The sequence below is a fragment of the Trichoplusia ni genome (assembly GCF_003590095.1).
Source record: "Trichoplusia ni isolate ovarian cell line Hi5 chromosome 20 unlocalized genomic scaffold, tn1 tig00002205_group19, whole genome shotgun sequence".
NCBI classification, from domain to species: Eukaryota; Metazoa; Arthropoda; class Insecta; order Lepidoptera; family Noctuidae; genus Trichoplusia; species Trichoplusia ni.
The window spans coordinates 1-18,853 of NW_020799818.1; the positions used below are offsets into that span (position 1 = coordinate 1).

The 18,853-nt window shown below is 35.4% G+C and overlaps 3 protein-coding genes across 3 annotated transcripts; 1 reads left to right on the forward strand and 2 right to left on the reverse strand.

The window, feature by feature from the left end:
• Nucleotides 1-3,401: 3,401 nt before the first annotated feature.
• LOC113506607 (potassium/sodium hyperpolarization-activated cyclic nucleotide-gated channel 1-like) lies at nt 3,402-6,034 on the reverse strand. The gene is made up of 3 exons (XM_026889443.1): nt 5,784-6,034; nt 3,934-5,041; nt 3,402-3,665 (listed from the first exon to the last, which is right to left on the reverse strand). The coding sequence occupies exons 1-3, from the start codon at nt 6,032-6,034 to the stop codon at nt 3,420-3,422; spliced, it is 1,605 nt and encodes a 534-aa protein (XP_026745244.1). The 3' UTR covers nt 3,402-3,419.
• A 2,173-nt stretch (nt 6,035-8,207) lies between these two features.
• Nucleotides 8,208-11,373, reverse strand: LOC113506609 (potassium/sodium hyperpolarization-activated cyclic nucleotide-gated channel 1-like). The gene is made up of 4 exons (XM_026889446.1): nt 10,900-11,373; nt 9,596-10,694; nt 9,000-9,173; nt 8,208-8,646 (listed from the first exon to the last, which is right to left on the reverse strand). Exons 1-4 carry the CDS (start codon nt 11,157-11,159, stop codon nt 8,446-8,448), a joined length of 1,734 nt encoding a protein of 577 aa, XP_026745247.1. The 5' UTR covers nt 11,160-11,373; the 3' UTR covers nt 8,208-8,445.
• A 145-nt stretch (nt 11,374-11,518) lies between these two features.
• On the forward strand, nt 11,519-16,045 carry LOC113506610. Its single transcript, XM_026889447.1, has 2 exons — nt 11,519-11,752; nt 14,472-16,045. The coding sequence occupies exons 1-2, from the start codon at nt 11,620-11,622 to the stop codon at nt 14,882-14,884; spliced, it is 546 nt and encodes a 181-aa protein (XP_026745248.1). The 5' UTR covers nt 11,519-11,619; the 3' UTR covers nt 14,885-16,045.
• The last annotated feature ends 2,808 nt before the right edge of the window (nt 16,046-18,853 follow it).

Consider the following 18,853-nt stretch of genomic DNA (forward strand, 5'->3'; position numbering starts at 1 on the left):
TTACTATTTACTGTCCATGGTTAGGTCAAAAACCTTTTTTTACCTCTACTCTACTCCCAACCAACGCTTTGTTTTTAATCAAATCTTGTATTTTTCTTATTTTTTTTTTCATTTTTACTTGTGTAAGGCAAGGGGCAGGGTATCTAAGCCCATACGGCCATACCTTTAATAAATTATTTTATTTGACATAAGCCAAATAAAAATCGTGGCTATATACAGTAGCTCGTGGCTAAGCTATAACCGCATAAGTGAATCGATCACAGGTTAAGCTATGCTTGACGCGGTTGGTCCGTAGATGGGTGACCATCTTTGTCATAACGAGTTGTTCCGTGTTTCGGAAGGCACGTTAAATTGTGGGTCCCGGCTGTTATTCCTACATCTTTGACAGTCGTTACAGGTAGTCAGAAGCTTGAAAAAGTCTGACAGCCAGTCTAAGCAAGGGGTGTCGTGTCGCTCAGGTAACTGGGTTGAGGAGGTCAGATAGGCAGTCGCTCCTTGTAAAACACTGGTACTTAGCTGAAACCGGTTAGACTGGTAGCCGACCTCATCATAGTTGGGAAAAGGCTAGGCCAATGATGATAAGCCAGTATTCGTTTTGGACGACAATTAAAAAGGCCCAAGCCAAGTCTTCATTTGTATATCCTGTACTTAAGTGGTGTGGAATAAATAATATTCTTATCTTCTTCAGTAAATCCAATATAAGATTTTCATTTTTTCAAAAGGCCGAAGCCAAATCTTTTACTATCCCATCGAAGTCCAGGATTCTGGGCCTCGATTCTACTATTTTACAATGGCATATTCTATTAATCATTTTGCCAATACAATGATTGGAACTTAATTGTATTGACCTTGAGTCTACCCTCCCGTACGGAATTTACAATCATTGTGTAGAAAAATGCTGAAGTAAATACGAAAATTTACATTTTAAGCCAAATTTCATTCATTCATCGGCCATTGTAAATAGCAGGATTGGGGCCCTGATATTTGCGTGACAATGCGGTACTTTGATGAACCTAATGCTGTGTAGTAACTATAGGAGGTCAACTATGATTGGGCTTGTTCGATTTATTTTGACGAGTATTTTGGATCGAAATCAAAAAAGGAAACTGAAGGATTATAAGGGCTTATAATTTATTTCTTATTTTTTCTTCATATTTGGTAGAAATGAGTACCCAACATAAAATTTCAACACATTGACTCTTATAAAATTGGCCCTTGATGAACTTCTAATTTAAATAATTTGTATGGCTAGAATTTCCTATGAAATCAATTGTTTTTGAGGAACTTTGTTAAAGTTAAAGTCACAGAACGAAATAAAAACAATGGCATATTTAAAATGTATGACCCCTTGCATAAAATAGTGAACAATTTATCAAACAAAAACAACTTCACTTCGTTGGCAGAAATTATAATTGAACAAATCTTCAAAATCTACCTTTGCCTTCGCACCTTTCTCCCTTCCATCCCTTAAAATAACAAACAACAGAGTGTTGCCAACTTATAACAATTAAAGTTGCATCCTCAATTAAAACTGTAACAATTAGAGGAGGCCAAACATTATGCACTACTTCATATCAAATTACGATATTCGTTAGTTCCGTAAGTTACATCACTATTTTATTATTGCGCTAATTTTCTTTGAAATTCTGTTTCGAATGGAATTGTTTAATTAATGCAATATTTGTAGAGTTATAAATAAAGATTTAAATATTATTAATCGCTGTCCCAGTCAACATTGTTTTAAAATACAAATAAGTAAAAAAACGGTGTATTTTTTAATGGATCTAAAAATTCTAAAAACCCACTTTTTGAATGTCACTGTTAAAATTTTATCAAAATTGGTCCAGTCGTTTTTATAGTTGTAAAATGCATTTTCATCGGGTCTAAAGCTATCCTGAATATCCAACCGAAACGACAAACAAACAAGAAAAGTGAGTGTATAAAAACGTGGGAAAATAGATTTCCGATACGAGGTTTGTGAATATTGGCAAGAAATAAATAAAAATACTAAAACAAATCATATTTATTGTTCATATTTATTGCTAAACTACTGACAAAAAGATGAAATCTTATCATTAAATCAACGCTTAATAAGTAACAATTAACTTAGAATTAAAAAAAAAACACAATAATACTAGACAGAGTTACGACACTCTGGGTTCCATAGTCTCTAAAGATATCCGTATATATAATCAAATTAATAACCTAAACATTTCATAACCACTCACTGTACCTAAATTGATGTTACTTCTTATCCATCGATAGTCTAAAATTAGGAAGTGTGACCCCAGCTTTCCTTCATCTATATAATTGTATTCTATTTTACTTAAATAATAGACTATCACTTAAAAATAGTTTAACTTAGCCCCGATTTTTCAAAAGTCAGATAACTTTTATCTGAGGAATAAATATGGCCGTTTGACATATTTTCTATACAAAAGCTGTCAAAATGTCAAACATATTCGTCGAATATGTATGGCGATTGAAAAATCGGCCCTTAATGAAATACATATTAACCTAAACATAACCTAAGCTTAAGAAAAAAAACAACGAATTCTTTTGACATATCAGTAAATATAAATTCCTTTCAATGGCAATCAAGACACATTCGAGGGATAAATGCTCGTCGTCATGGGTTCAAACCGGCGTAGGACAAGCATTTGTGTGATCCACGAATTTTTGTCTTTGTTCACCCCGCGTTACAAGGATCAAATTCTTTATTTCCCGAAACTATTTTTAAAGCAAATCATAATATACAAACTAAAACAAGTTATACTAAAATGCAGTTTACATGTTTCTCCTAAAAAACTGAACCGATTTAAACCAGCCAAAAGATTTTAAGTTACCATATGCGGCACTAAGGATAATCGTCCGGCGGTTGTCTTGTTGTGTGTGTTCCTCACCTCAATTGTCAAATTATGGAACTCGTCCGGATATGCCTGCATGATCTTTCTGAAGGCCAACTTGTTCAATATCAGTAACTGGAAACGAAGAGGAATTAATTATGTGGAGAGAGAGAGGATGAAGGAGAGAGTACGAAGTTCCTTATCGCACGTTGCGAAAAAGAGTTACGACGGAAAAATGAAGACCAAAAGTTGTAACGACACTTTTTGCTATAGTTGTAAGGCGCGCGGCGTGCGCGCGTTACTCTGTCTGTCTCTCTCTCTCTCTCTTATAGAAAGCATGCCAGTTATTTTCGTTCCGTCTTTCCATTTCGATTATTTTTGTTGAGTGTATACAGGCTTTTTGCACGAAATAAAATCGGTACAAAAACGTGACGCAATATTGCCGCGGCGTACTTCCGATGCATAGGCGGATACGGAATACGGATAAATCCTAAACGCGCCAAAAAAAGTTTCCCTTAAAAAAAAATACCTTGATATTTTCAGCCTGCTAACTTATCGAAAAGTGCCTCAGAATTAAGCACCAAAAATACAACCGGAACGACAAACAAACAAATAAATAAGAAAAATGTGGGAATATCCACTCACCTTGCTATCAGTAACAGCGATAACATACGACATACAGAGCTCCTTGTCTGTGACTAGAGACAGTTCCCCGAAGTAATCTCCGTCGATCAGGTGACCCACCTCCTGGTGAAACTCGGAGTACACTGCCAGGATACCAGTGTCCACTATGATGAGGCCTGCACCCGCAACCCTCGCCTGGATGAAAAGCGAAAGAGAAATTACTTTAAATCCCAATTAGCTAATTGGGTGCAGGTCGAGGAAGAAGATATTGTAAAAAGAAATACAGCTAGGAAACAAACTCAAATGCTGCAAGTCATTCACTGATATTGAGAAACATTTATGTAAGTATAAAGAGATGACAAGACGAGCTTGGTCCATAGATATTGAAGCGAGATGGTAAACAGACAGATGTACTAAATCTGAGGATGAAAACTGTCAAGGCTGATAGTACAAAAATTCTTACCACAGTCACAATATCATTTTCCAAGTACACCTTTTCTTGGATGATCAGCACCAAATCTTGGATTATCGACAACGGCCAATCAGAGAACAGCGGTATCCTCATGACCAGGTTCATGTAAATATACATCTTGGCCTCGTTTTTGAACACGAGAGGTAAACAGCTGTACAACTTGTTCTGATTTTGTGTTATAACCATCTTCGTTGTCTTCAGATGAAAGTATCGATCGACCTTCATCCTTATATGCTCAGACAATTGTTGAGAGCTAACGAAATTCAGCGTGTTCGTCCGCATTTTGATCGCCTGATCTCTCGCGTACACTATGCTGGTAATCAGAGCGAAACACGTCAACACAGACCAGAAATGGAAAATTGTGGCAATCACATAAGCGGCCACGGATGCCAATTTATCCAAGAAGAAAACTTTCGTCCTAGAACCAAAAGTAAACATACAGAACACGTTTAAAGTTCTGTACATTTCAACAAATATGAGTCTGTAATCTGGCTCCTCGGAACGCATGAAGCCGTACTTGATTGCCATCCTCGAGGCGAAAGTTGATCTGGTGTCGACTTGGTTGGTTTGTATGAACACAAGAATTGTGAAGGCATCGAAGATCTCGTTAAACTGGACGACAGTGATACAGCCCGTGATTACTATTCTCAGGAACTTGTAAAAGTAGATCTTCCTAATCCTGCAGCGTTTTCTCGTCAGATACGCTGAGCTCTCAAAGACCCGAAAGAGTCTGAAGACGGTGAAGATCTTTAGAGCGCAGATGAACCGATTACTCTTGCACTGGCCACAGTTTGCATTCGCTCCGTATCTCATTAGGAGGAAGCAGTGAAAGGGTATGGTCGACGCAAAGTGTATGAACAGTTTTTGGGTACAGAACTTGAGTAAACACTTCTTAGTGTCCAGGACGACCCTCTTGGCTTCGTAATCAATGTACCCAGTCTTCAAGCTGACGAACAAGTCGATCATGATCAATATATCGAGTAATGCTCCAAAGTAGAACAGATATATCGGTAAATTATCGAACAAGAAGGTCGAAGTGAAGCGGAAGAATATCTTATCAAATACGAAAACGTGCAGCATCAGGAAGTTCCAGAACGTCCTGAAATATTATTTCGTCAAATTATTCTGGAAGAAAACATTTATGGGTGACCTACATCAGCAAGAAGGTACTAAGTGCACTTTAATGATTTAATTTTTCATAAAACAGCTCCCCACATGACATGCATTCGTCATCATCATCATCATCGACTACTAAAGTAGTCCACTGCTGGACATAGGCCTCCCCCAATGTGCGCCATATCGCCCTGCCTTCGGCTTGCCACATCCAGCATCCGCCTGCAGTCTTTCGCAAGTCGTCATCCCAGCTGGCCAATGGACGTAATACACTACGTTTGCCGAGTTATGCATTCGTGAATCACATGAACTCTTGTTTTACGCGGAGATCGAATCCGTGACAAGTCTGCGACTCGGCTACCCGTGCCGTCTTAAATAAAAGTCAAAATTGTTTTAATGTAGTCCATATTTGTTACCGAAATCAAGAGACTTAAGAACGTTATCAATAGCAGGCAAATGTCTTCTAATTCAGCCGCATTTACGATAGCTTTGGTATCTGAACAGTTTGGTGTTCAGAACAGGACGTGTGTTTAGCAGAAAAGCATTTTAAATAAAATTTACATTACTACATCAAAAAGGGTAATATTCCAGACTTAAGCGACATAGGAAGGGCTTACCGCGCGGGCTGGTTTCACGCGGCCCAGAATAGAGCATCGTGGAAGGATTTGGGGGAGGCCTTTGCCCAGCAGTGGGACACAGTGGGCTAGAGAAAAAAAATCCAGACTTACCGAAACTTGCTCATTGGATGAATCCGTTCCTTATATTTGCGGAATTGTCGGAACCTCTCGATCTTCATCGCGTGGGTGCTGATGTAGAAACCTCTGGATGCCTCGTTGGAGTATGACAGTAGGAACATGTCGTTCCACCACCACTTCAGGTACTGCAGCCAACCAGAACCGATGATGTCGGTGTCCAGTACATCTCTCTCCGGTATTATTAGACACGTATGGTGAAAATAAGATTCGTGGAATTCCTTCATTTTATTTTCTGACTTATGATTCTAAAATTATGCTTTTGATGTTATTTTTTCTATACTTTTCAATGACTCAGCTTTAGTTCTTGCATAGAGTATTTATCCATTGTCTATGATTTGAGGTTGGTCAAAAAAGGTTATAATATATTATATCCTACTACTATTATAAAGGCAAAAGTTTGTAAGTATGGATGTATGGATGTTTGTTACTCTTTCACGTAAAACTACTGAATGGATTTGAATGAAACTTCACCACAATATAGCTTATACATCAGAATAACACATAGGCTACAATTTTTGAGGTTTCTAATGTGAGGTCGTAAAACAACTCATTTTTTGCGCTTACATTGCAAACGCTGACTGAATCCTACAAGATAGATAGAAGGCAGTTATAAATTATAACTTATATCTTCTAACCACGCGGACGAAGTCGCGGGCAACAGCTAGTTTGTTATATAAGAAAGAAGGAATCGGTAGGGCGAAAATTGTAGGTGGAAATTTCCTGGCATCCAAATTCAGTACCCTAATAACCGTTGCTTAACATCGTTCTTTTGTTTTATATTTGATGGTATAGCAGCAACAGTAATCATACGTGAAATTTCAACCGCATTGCATTGTCACGCATGTAAAATTTCAGCTCAGTCAGAAACTGGGAGTGGGTAAAATTTATATCTCACAAGATTAAGATTTGAAAGACAACAGGACTCAATAAAAGTCGGAAGCATAATTTTTAAACAATTTAATTAAAAAGTAACTTAAGTCTACTCTAGTTCTTCGTTAAAATATAATTATATTTAAGTGTAGACTTGACAACGAACTTAAAACGAATTGTATATCTCCATAATATTTAAGTAGTATTTCAATAAAAGGCTAACTCAAAAATGCAAACGTTAGCGAAAATTGGACTAACATACATAGATAGCGAATATTTTAAATAAAATTAGAATAAATAAAAAGATTCTTTGGACACACACAAATCCACATCATACACACAACGCCATCTAGTCTCAAATTAAGTGAAACTTGTATTATGAATATGTACTAGAAAAATGATGAAAATACTTATGTTTGTCTAAATACATACATAATATAGATATACTAGGTGTCTCAGAAAACGTTGTTTTGTATGAATGCACAAATTAACATTAACCAGAAAAATAAATGCTCTAATTGGCTAGCTAAGCGAGTAGTGGCGGACAGAACGACCGCAGCGCACAACACGGCAGAAATTGAAAACAAATGCGGAGCTGTCAAATGTGATGATTGCAGTACAAAATCAAAGAAATGGGCAGACAGATGTCTGACGAATTACGTGGGGTCGTATCAAGTAGCTCTGGCCGTTATGTCGCAGTTCTCCACATTTCTTACATGGTCGGCTAATATTATTGTCGGTCGGCTGATATTGCCTTTTGTCTCTGTGGTCGGAAACTAATATAATGTGTAATAGTTTCAAACACGGTTTTTATTATTATAATATATTCATTTGACAGTAAAACTATTGAAATAAAGCTATTAAAATACACTTAAATAATGTCAACAATACTATTTTAGTCTTTGGTTTTATTTATATTTGCAAAGAAAATTATAATGTTTACACTGTTATTTTTTGACAGCTTCCGCGAATGTTGTAATCGCTACGCGTTGCCACCGTCGCGCAGTTAGCCAATAGTTATGAAAAATTGATGTCCGATTCTCAGACCTACCCAATACGCACACAAAATTTTATGAGAATCGATCAAACCATTTCGATGGAGATTTTTTTTACCTAATAGAAGATTACGACCAGACACAGAACAAATGATCATGCTCATCACACAAATATATGTCCAGGTTGAGAATCGAACCTACGACCTCCTGTATAGCAGTCAGGACCACTGACTACTAGACCAACAGGCCAGTCAAAAAAGAATGTGACATGACATTTTATACCGATGAATCACGTGACAGTGACCCGTCATCTTATAAACATTTGACCGTTTTCAAATTGTACGCTTGGTATGAAATCTTATCAAAAACATGCATGTGAAATGAGAGCCAAGTTCAATAATATACGCCTCAGTTGTTGACTTCAACGACAAAAGAATTGAGATCTAAATGTGTGCCAAGTTCAATGGTGTGTTGGGAAATTCATTTATAATAACATAAAATATAATTTCTTATAATTTAAAATATAATTTATAGCCTAAGGTCTGACTTGGCTAGCTCTCATAAACGAATGTTCGATAGCTTCTATTTCTACAAGAAAGACGAATTTTAGTAACAGTCAAAAAGCGACTGATTCTGAACTTGCGAGGTTTTATACACCGTATATGTTCACGGTGTTGCTCGCGATCTGTTACATGAACTTGGCTCGGACACCTTTATTTGAATGCGATGGTAAGTGTATCTACAGTCGCCTTGAGACACTTTGGGAAACCTCAAGATTGTGTAGTTTGTTCGTTGGCCTTGTCTTTATCTTCCACTGCATCAGGATTGTCAGGGATCCGATCTTTAGGCCCGTTACGTTTCGACTGCAGTGGATTGTTAAATCGCTTCTTCATTTGCTCCTTGATATCAAGGAAATATTTAGGATGTTGTCGCATACAGTGCCTGAAAATCGCTTTTGGTAAGATGAGAACCTGTGAAAGAGATACACGATGAAATAAAAAAGATATTCCTTAAGATTTTTTTCGTGGGACAAACGAATCTAAGAGAAATAATACACAGGTTCGGCTTGCAACATATTTTGTCGTAAGTCGAACCCGTTAACCCGGCTAAATAGCTGTTCCAGCAAAGTTTGTTTTACCATACAAATGAGATCTAGAAAGTAAAAAAGAAAATGGTGAAAAATATATGTCCGATGCCAGACCTCAAGAAATTTTGTGTGCATACACAAAATTTCTCAAAATTTATCTTTCGGAAGAGTTCAATTTTGTACACCGTGACGCGATAATTTTACAAACGTACGTATATTAGATTAAGACACACTTACAGTGCACGATGTGATAGCAACGACGTAAGATAAGCAGAGTTCGTTGTCAGTGACAAGAGACAGTTCCCCGAAGTAGTCTCCGTCGATCAGGTGCCCAGTCTCCTGGTGAAAGTGGGAGTAGACAGCCAGGACCCCGTTGTCAACTATCATCAGACCATCTGCTGGTACCCAAGCCTAGGGTGCAGAAAAACAAACGATTATTTTAATTATAACTACTTATCTTTATAATAATTGATTGAACTAACTATCATATAGATTTATGATGTTAAAACCGAATACCGCTTTTTACAATTGCCGATGAATGATAAAAAATTGGATAAAATTTGACACTATTCGTTTTCTCCTAAACATTTTGTCAATATAATTGGTAATTCATTTTGGTTCAGCTATTACGGTTCTCGAGATACAACCAGGTGACTGTGGAGCGTTAGAAATATTCTACCGATTTTGCCCTTTGGTTATGGAAACTTAAAAACATTTATTGTAGGTGGATGTCAAGGGGAAGTCTCAAAGACAATGATTGGCGATATTGGTTTCGGTCAGAACTCTAATTGAAACAGAGATCACATAACAAGTTTGAAAGTACCAATACTTACTTCAAGCACAATATCATTGTTTAAAAATACTTCTTTCTTTAGCATCATTACGATTTTCTCGAGAATCGACATCGGCAATTTACTCAAGAAAGGAATCTTTCTCACGGTACTCATGTAGCAACTCAGTTTGGCCTCCATCTTCAATACCGGAGGCAGACTCCTGTACAGATTGTTCTCGTTCTCAACCAGCATCAGATGTGTCGGCTTAAATTTGAAGTACACCTCTAACTTACGTCTCAACTCGTCAGGCACTTGTCGACAAGCCATCATATTTTCCGCCCCATGGGTTATCTTTTCCATTCGGTCACTCGGATACAGCATACGACTGACCAGGGCATAGCACTCCAGTATGCACCACAAAAAGAATGCATGCGCTATCAAATACGCAGTCAGCGACACAAGCTTGTCTAGATAATACGTCTTCTTCAGGTACCCTAATGAAAATAGCAATAGAGACTTGACACACTTATTCATTTCATAAATTGCTAAACGGACAAGTGAATATTTTTTTTCATGATAGAGTTTGTTTAATAATCTTGCCAGACGCGAAGACTGCCTGACTCTGCCGTCTTCAATCATAACAAGAAGAGTAATGGTTTCACCAAGGTCATAAAATTGCAGCATGCAGACGAATCCGACGAGAGCGATCCTGATGAACTTGTAGCGCTGCCTGAGGTTCCACGGCCGGTTTTGAACATGGATTTCAGTTGTTTCAAAGACCCTGTAGAGACTGATTACGCTGATGATCTTTAACGTGCTGATGAACTTGTTGGCCTTGCAGAGCCCGCACGAGATCTCTGCTCCGTATCTTAAGAACATGAGCCATGTTAAGGGCATGGCCGAAGCGAAGTGAAAGAACAGCTTCTGGGCACAGAATCGTTTCAGAGACCTGTTCGTATCAAGCACCACTTGTTTCGCTTCCGTGTCTATGTAGCCAGTCTTCAGGTTGATCATGAAGTCGGCTATGATGACCAGCTCGAGGAGAGCTCCGAGGAAGTAGAAGACAATGGGAACCCCATCGAAGTAAAACGACGAGGAAAAACGGAACACCACTTTGTTTATGAGGAACACATACACCATAAGGGTGTCCCAAAAGATTCTGGAATGTAAAGAAATATTATTAAGCATATCCTTTTTCTTTAGATGTATGTACCAAGCTATAGTAGGTAAATACTGATTATGGTTTTTAAGGGAATATCACTACCCTATAATCATTGAACTACAGATCCCATTATCGAACAGTAAAAAAGCAGGGTTGAATTTTTCTTTTAAAAATGTTGTGATCTGTAATATTAGGTAGGTACCTGAATTTACTCATCGGATGGATTCGGTGTCTATACTTGCGATACTGCCTGAATCTATCAATAGTCATGGCATGAGAACTTGTATAGAAACAACTAGTTCTCGCTGATGTATAACACAAGAGAAACAAATCATGCCACCAGCGTTTTAAACGGGAGACACAGCCGGAACCAATAATGTCCGTGTCCAGAACATCTCTTTCCGGGATAATTACACAAGAATGGTGAAAGTAGGATTCATGAAAATCATGATATTCAAACATTCTTGGCAGCGAAAATAAGTTAGAACGCTACAAATAATATTTTTAGCTGTCATCAAATAATCCGTCTGATTTTAATGCCAATGACATCTGCTTATCTTTATAATTATTATTTTCTTAATACTTCAATTAGTAAATCGTTATTCTTTATTCAATACCTACTTAGTCTCTCAACCATATGAATAATTATAGTATTTTAATCAGTATGTGTTTTGTAAAACACAGGCCTAGAATTTACGTTACGCTAAAATCAAAGTTAATTCATCGGCCAAAAAACAATTGTTAGATTCTGCGAAATTTTATTACGAATAGGATAAACAGAACGTAGCCAAGCGATGGCATCGTAATGTGGCCAATAGAAACGCTTCAACGCCATCTTTGCTTAAATGTCACGCTGACAAAAGCGGCCATTTATGAGTTCTCAGTGTTTTTGTTTGACTGGTATCAACAGTTACGTGACAAAATGCCGAAAAATATCACGAGTGAAGTGCGCGAGATAATATTAAAAGTAAAAGAATTTATGGATGAAGAGAAACGAATGCAAGTCCCGATAATACCACTGAGTAAAGTGTACGTAAGAGTTTCCGCTGCCACAGGTCTGTATTCATGCAATAAATTCTATATATCCCCATAAATTTAAGAATAAATACAGCATTGCAATAGTAAACTCTATTTCCTATCTAAATACATAGCAAATATTCACGTTATTATGCGTATTAAGCTTTTATGCAACAAAGCGTGGCCTTTTCAATAGCGTTTTTGTCGCGTATGTGACAACAACCGACATTATTGAAAACAAACTAATTAATAAAATATATGGTTAAATATCATCTTTGTAACATTATTTAATACTAATATCTCTTCTAAATAAGTTCTGTTACTTCGTACTTGTGTTTCAATAATTGTAAAATGGGCGGATGTAGCACATTCAACTATTGAATGATTTAATTAATAGATCTATTCTCTCCTTAGTCATCGCTACATTAATAGACTACCTACGGCTGAGCATCTGCGACTAGACCCCTCATTTACTGAGACACTATAAAATGAGATGTACCTTGCAAACATCCATTTTTCTATGCCAACAGATTTTCATTCTTCACATATTAATTTGTTACAATTCTGCACATTTGATTTAAACCTAATTTGTATTATTGTAAGTCCTTCATTCCTTCTTTGCTGTGCGACTACCCACACACAATGGGTGGATTTTGAGCCTATGTGACGACAAAAGGCCCATCACCAAGTACCTGTGCTTTGCGAGATGGCTATGCGCTAAGAGCATCTATGCATAGGTTTTTATAAGCGCATACACTTTACTATCAAATGTATAAGTTATAAAAAAGGAAAGGCCCCCCTCTTTCTATTTATTTCTAAGAGGCTCTACATTTAACATAATTACGAAAAAAAACTGTTCTGAATTATTATCATTTATTTATATGTATGACTGAACCACAGAAGTATTCTAATCTTCATCAAACATTAATGTCAGGTGACCGTTCAAATAATACAAAGATTTTGAGAACCTACGTAAAAGTTGAATGATTCTTGACCAATTACACTTTTAATATTCCGATTTCAGCTGCCCAGCTATTACAACCTAGCTTAGACAAAAAGTATTGGTGGTGTTGTCTATTAAAAATTGATATTTTATTGGACACATAGTTTTCCATGATCCTTAACAGACAGATTTAAAAACATCTTTTGAATGATCTATGCTATTGTGCTTTTGTAATTGTAATAAAATATGGTATCTAGCCTACATTGCAACATTCAAATCAATTCTGTTCTCCACCTATGATCTGACTGATGCAGGAATAAACACCTTTTATCATTATAATGCTTGCAACATCCTGCTAGACTTGCGACCGTAGATCAAAGATTGCTTTATTCACTTGCTGACAAAGTAAGTGATATCATTTTGTTTACTTTACTCTCTCTATATGCCTTAACTGGTGAGGAAGTGAGAGAGTGTATTATACTTGTAGTGTTTCTTTTACACCATAGCCTGTAGATATATTCATCTGTACTAATATTATACATGCGAAAGTAACTCTGTGTCTCTCTGTTATGCTTTCATGTTTAAACCACTGAACTGATTTTAATGAAATTTGGTACAGAGATAGACTTGACCTTGAGAAAGAATGTAGGATAGTTTATATCCCAGATTTTTGAAGTTCTCTTGAAAACGCGATATAACCGACCTCGACGCGGGCGAAGCTGCGGGCGTAATGCTAGTCGCGTTTGCGAATTTTATCTGAATCTAGTATTGCATTGTTGTCATCATACATTGTATTTTTCATTTTCATATGTTAATCTTGATATTTGATGACATTCCTAGATACTTTAAAATTTACATTCTGTTTACTTGAATATTCTATGAGTATTGATTGAAACTCGAGATAACCTATGATTAGTATAGAATTGTTTGGCTTGATTCAAGCGAAATGATGTTTTTAAAAAAAATAGGTATTGTAAACTTTTGTCAACTCCAAATTAATGCACATATTTTAACATAAAAAGCTAGCATCTATACCTACATACCTACTTTTAAGAATAACTCTACTCAACTCTCTTCTACTTAACAATATTTAGTTCACCTTATCATGAATTAAGAGACTCCTTTATAGCTAATTAATCAAAATCCATTCTTCCATTAAGCTTTGTAAGCATAATAGACAATAGATACAGTTATTAATATAATATGCAAGCCAATGCGAAGGTATCCTGTCTATGTGCAAAGCTAGCTCTACTGTAGTACATTAAATCAACTTGAGCGAGTGACTTTAATATTTATTAAACACAATAGAAATAGTGATATTGAAAAACTGTTTGTGTAGTGTATAATTTAGTTATTTACCTACATTTTCAGTAAAATAATGTTTTCATTTCAATAATATAATGATAAATGAAGCCTCCTTGTCAAACTTTGCCTCTATATATTTAAGAGGTTCTAAAATACTGTAACTATATTTCCCATGTTATCTGTCGCTACATACTGTCTTAAAATGATAGAGACAGCACTAAATTGAAAACTGAATCATACTGTTTGATTAATATTTCAAAGCCTTGCAGAAAAAATACAACTCCTTTGTTGCTTGTAATTATGAAAATATTTCAATAACTTATTAAGTTAACGACACGACCACTCTGCCAAGAGTGCAACGACTAAGAAGAAGAAGAAGAATTAAGTTAACTTCAAAACCAATTCTTACATTTATTACTTTTCCATTAACTCTAAAGTCATTTTTTGAATGTGAATCAGTAATAATACTAATATAATTTATACTAACAATAAAAATCTTTACATTCCAGGTGTATCCGAGCGCACAGTGCTGAACATTGTCAAAGAGGCGCGACTCGTCGAGCAGGGTCTCTTAGACCCGGAGACATTAAAGAAGACTCCAAAGAAACGAGTCCGCACGAAAGGCAAAATAGAAGTCGACGAATTCGACTTGCAAGTCATACGCAGAAAAGTACACGAGTTCTACGCTTTCAAAAAAGAAGTGCCAACAATAAACAAACTGCTACAAATATTGAAAGAAGAAATCAACTTCAAAGGGTCGAGAGAGACGCTTAGAAAGATACTGAGGAAGAATGGATTCCAGTTTAGGAAGACTAAGAACAATAAAGATAAGGAACAGCCGCCTGAGACGACTCCGAACGTGCCGCCGATGGTGCCTCCGTACATCCACACGATGTTCAGTCATAAGAACATACAGACCTAGGTAGTTATAGTTATATATGTATAGTATTTTAGTATAGATGTGTTTATTTACACACTGAGGTTTTAAATGCGTGGTCTCTGAGAAATACGAACTTTTTTGAGATAATTCATGTTCTCGGCTACTTCTATTCATTTTTTTCTTACCGTGTTATCGTGACGCAAAAACACAGAAAAACTTTCGCTTTTATTATTAGTCTCTACCCTTTTCTCAAGCTGTGTTAGAGTAAGCTGTAAACTTGCAGGATTTCTGTCGAATATCGTAGCATTAAATATAGAATAACAGCAACCAAAAAATGTTCGCTGTCAGATTCTCAACGCGCTTCGTCGTCTGTCAAATACTAGTGATTTTTTTTATTGATTTATTAGTTTATGTTCTCACTAGTATTAAGCAAAAACTCAATATTACAGAAACGATTATAAAGTCATTGGAAATCTCTATCACCACTTAATAAAGAGACGTCATTAGTAATAGGCAAAAAACCGGCAAAGGCGGATCCTACAAAGGGTGCGTTACAAATAGGCTTAATATAAACTTATCCATTGGTTGACAAATAAACTTATGGGGATCCACCCTCAACTCGTAACAGTCGATGTTTTTTAAGAAAAAAAAATAAGGCAAGAAGAAAAAAATATTTTATTATTAGTTACAGGTAAATTATAACTCTAGTCGGCGGCTCTAATCGCCAACCGGAATCGGAACTAGTTAACAGCTAATGGGCTTCGCTTTCATCTCAATAATATAGTATTTTCATAATTACCGTAGTATGGCTGTTCCGTTTCACCAATAGTTATGTGACTGACTTGTCACGAAGCAGGATAGAAATTTTCGCTTTTAAAATTCTTTATTTGCGAATTCAGTGTTTATATAAAGATGTTACAATGATCAATGGGAATACATACTAAATTCTGCCTCTCAGCTTGCAAATTAAAAATTACATTCAAATAAAAAGCTATGAAACTCAGAGAATATATGTACAAAAGATAAAATTAAAAGTAACAAGTTTCTAATGCATTGTATCCAGAATAACACTCAACCCTACAGGATCACTTTTATGTTATCAAATATAAACGATTGTAGCAACCAGTAATTGTCTTTGTGCATGTGACTTGAATGTTTGTAAAACCTCCTGCAATAGGGATGTCGACTGGGTATAAAAGGAAAAAATCTCATTAGTCCCTCAGTTAGATAATTGAAAAGTATGAGACACGTATTTTTTCCTTTTTCAGAAAAACTAGAATTGACAAAGATTAACTGCTTTTAAGTTTAGGAGAGGGGGCTTGTGGCGTAACGATATGGTAAATTTATACTCAATCGTGACGTCACGCGTAAGTTTCATTCACTGTGATTTGGTCAATTTTTGTTTGCGGGACAAATAAAAAAATATGTATCCATTATTATACAGAAAACTACAAGACGGACACTGAAAAAATATTGTCGTCATCCCTATACAAGGATTAACTACCTTAATACTAGATTAATACTCTAGCCAGTTGTTTTATTTAAGAAAGAAATAAAAGAAGAATTATCTTGCTTTTACCAGACAATTAGGTCTTGGCAGTCAGACATACAGTCGCTCTATTGAGACTGGCGTGCCGACTTTGACACAGCTTGAGAAAAGATTATTTGTTTTCTTCTATAACTGCAATAAAAATACACCATCTGTGAAAATGACAACTGTCTACCTAACACGGTACAAGACATACAGAGGTGCGTTATAAATAGGCGTCGTTGGATACAGAATCCTAAGAAATGGTTACAGTGTAATTAAACATGTTGTATTAAGTACATAACGTCAAATCACAATAATTTATTCTTATTTATTTAATTTCTTTATTGTCCTATGTTATATACATCACAATTTCTCACAAAGAAATTTCAATTTGACAACAAATTATGGAATACAATCATGGCATTTAACCGACTTAAAATTAGAGGAGTTTATATTTTCCTCAATTTTTTCAATCTCAAGTGTGTAAGTACAACATGTATTACCTACTGTGGTATAGATATTTTTAGATATATAGAATGAAACTCATATATTGACATACATGTAAAATGTTGCGTGTTTGCTCCTGTATTGGCTACCGAGGGGAATGAAGCTGTGAAGACTAATATGAAATAAAGTTAGACTTGATTTGTGATTTTATGAAGATTCAGTACTCATTCTGATAAAGCGCTTTTTTTTTGAAATTACAACTTAAACCCTCTTAAGGATTAATAAAACGATTAATTTGAATGTATGTATTTAATCCAGTTAGCCTGAGCGCTGACTTGAATATGTTATAACTAATCATAGGTTGGAAGTTTATTTTAAATTAACATTATCAGCACAGCTGCGTTCCTTTTCGTATAACCTAAACTATGCGTAAACAATACTATGTAAATGTTAAAATTAACATAATAGCATGTCTTATTTACTTCCAAAAGAATTATTTTTTGAAATTCCTCTTAAAGTATTTTTATTTTGGTATATACCAAAGCAACACGCAACATAATATTTATCGAATCAACCGAGGCTATATAAAATCTCAAATTATGACAAATTATACAATTTTTATTTAAGGTAGAGCCAAATATATCCTACATACGCAAAGTACGCAAACACATTATGAACATAACAGACTATTAATTGTGTAAAAGATGCAATCACACGCTGACTATGATAAGCTTTTTAATAATTTAGTCGAATTTCAAATGTATACGAATGACATTCCTTTTCGACACATGACTTTGACTTGTAATTTCTCATTTCAATAGATTTGCAAAATTCAAAAGCGTCCACGCCTCTAGAAATACTATAAAATCAAATCATTTGCCGAAAAGGAATGTCATTTCAGTACAATTGAAGTTTTTAATTCCTTCCTTCTTTATTTTAAATTTTGTATTTGAATGCGATGTACCATTATCCGAGTTTCTCATCATAATTCGTTGCGTATTTTGCATACGTGGGTACTTTGTCTCTTCTTCTAAAATGCTAATGCATCCCGTGACAGCTGTAATAATCAAAAAGGTATTAAATAATATTCGCATTGCTAGATGATAGATATATGAAAGTATTATATATTTTTGTGATTCGAGTGTCGATACTGGATCTCAGTTTCTTGAGAGTTTCGAAAATATACAAATAAGTGCTTTAAATTGATCGGCCATTCGTTGTGGGCTTATATGTGTTAGGACGGTGCGAGTTTCTGATATGCAGACAATACTGGAATGTTGATTGAGGCATTCTTACATTGAAATAGTTTGTTAGTGAAACTGATTGAGAGTACAATCTACCTAGATAGTTTTTTTTTTCATAAAGTAATTGAATTTGACTCTTTAATTCTCAATATTTAAATTGCTTTTACACAGATTCTTTATGACAATTGATAATCCTTATTTCCTAAATTTAATATTTACATACTTATTCGTCTCTATGAGCCATTCCATTCCATTTTAATTAATTTTGTTTAATAGCGATGAAGACAGTTTTTTTTTTAAATTTATAAGTATTCAGCCATCATCTCTATTATGGGATAGAAAAATACTAATAGAAGTAAAAATGCCTACAATCGACCTCAATGATTTTTATCATATAAATCGCCTTTTTTACAATATACTAACATACTGTAGGCAGGCTAGATCATGACACGTATCATGCATTATTTAAGCCGACTAGTAATAAAGAGTGTGACACTGAAATAGTTTTAAAATTAACAGTCAGCAAAAAACGTATCTACAAAATAACACTATTATTGAGTGATTTAAAAATTGGTGTTTTGTAAGGTACTTACGGTGCCAGGCCAGTATTTATTATACCTAAAAGCGTATTTAGAACATTACACTATTATTCAGTGTTTTAAAAAATTGTGTTTGGTACTGTACTTTAGGTGCCAAGCCTGTTTATTAAACCTTAAATCAAAATAGCAACTTAGATGGAAAATCATTTTTTTTTGCTGACCGTATCGATTTACCGTTGAAATAACTTGT

Excerpts from the sequence above, each read along its gene's own strand:
- LOC113506607 (XM_026889443.1), bottom strand. The coding sequence starts at position 6,034 with ATGAAGGAATTCCACGAATCTTATTTTCACCATACGTGTCTAATAATA. Across the intron at positions 5,042-5,783 it reads CATCCAATGAGCAAGTTTCG|GACGTTCTGGAACTTCCTGA; the intron begins GTAAGTCTGGAT and ends ATAATATTTCAG. Across the intron at positions 3,666-3,933 it reads AAAATGATATTGTGACTGTG|GCGAGGGTTGCGGGTGCAGG; the intron begins GTAAGAATTTTT and ends CTTTTCATCCAG.
- LOC113506609 (XM_026889446.1), bottom strand. The coding sequence starts at position 11,159 with ATGTTTGAATATCATGATTTTCATGAATCCTACTTTCACCATTCTTGT. Across the intron at positions 10,695-10,899 it reads CATCCGATGAGTAAATTCAG|AATCTTTTGGGACACCCTTA; the intron begins GTACCTACCTAA and ends TTTACATTCCAG. Across the intron at positions 9,174-9,595 it reads ACAATGATATTGTGCTTGAA|GCTTGGGTACCAGCAGATGG; the intron begins GTAAGTATTGGT and ends TCTGCACCCTAG.
- LOC113506610 (XM_026889447.1), top strand. The coding sequence starts at position 11,620 with ATGCCGAAAAATATCACGAGTGAAGTGCGCGAGATAATATTAAAAGTA. Across the intron at positions 11,753-14,471 it reads AAGAGTTTCCGCTGCCACAG|GTGTATCCGAGCGCACAGTG; the intron begins GTCTGTATTCAT and ends TTTACATTCCAG.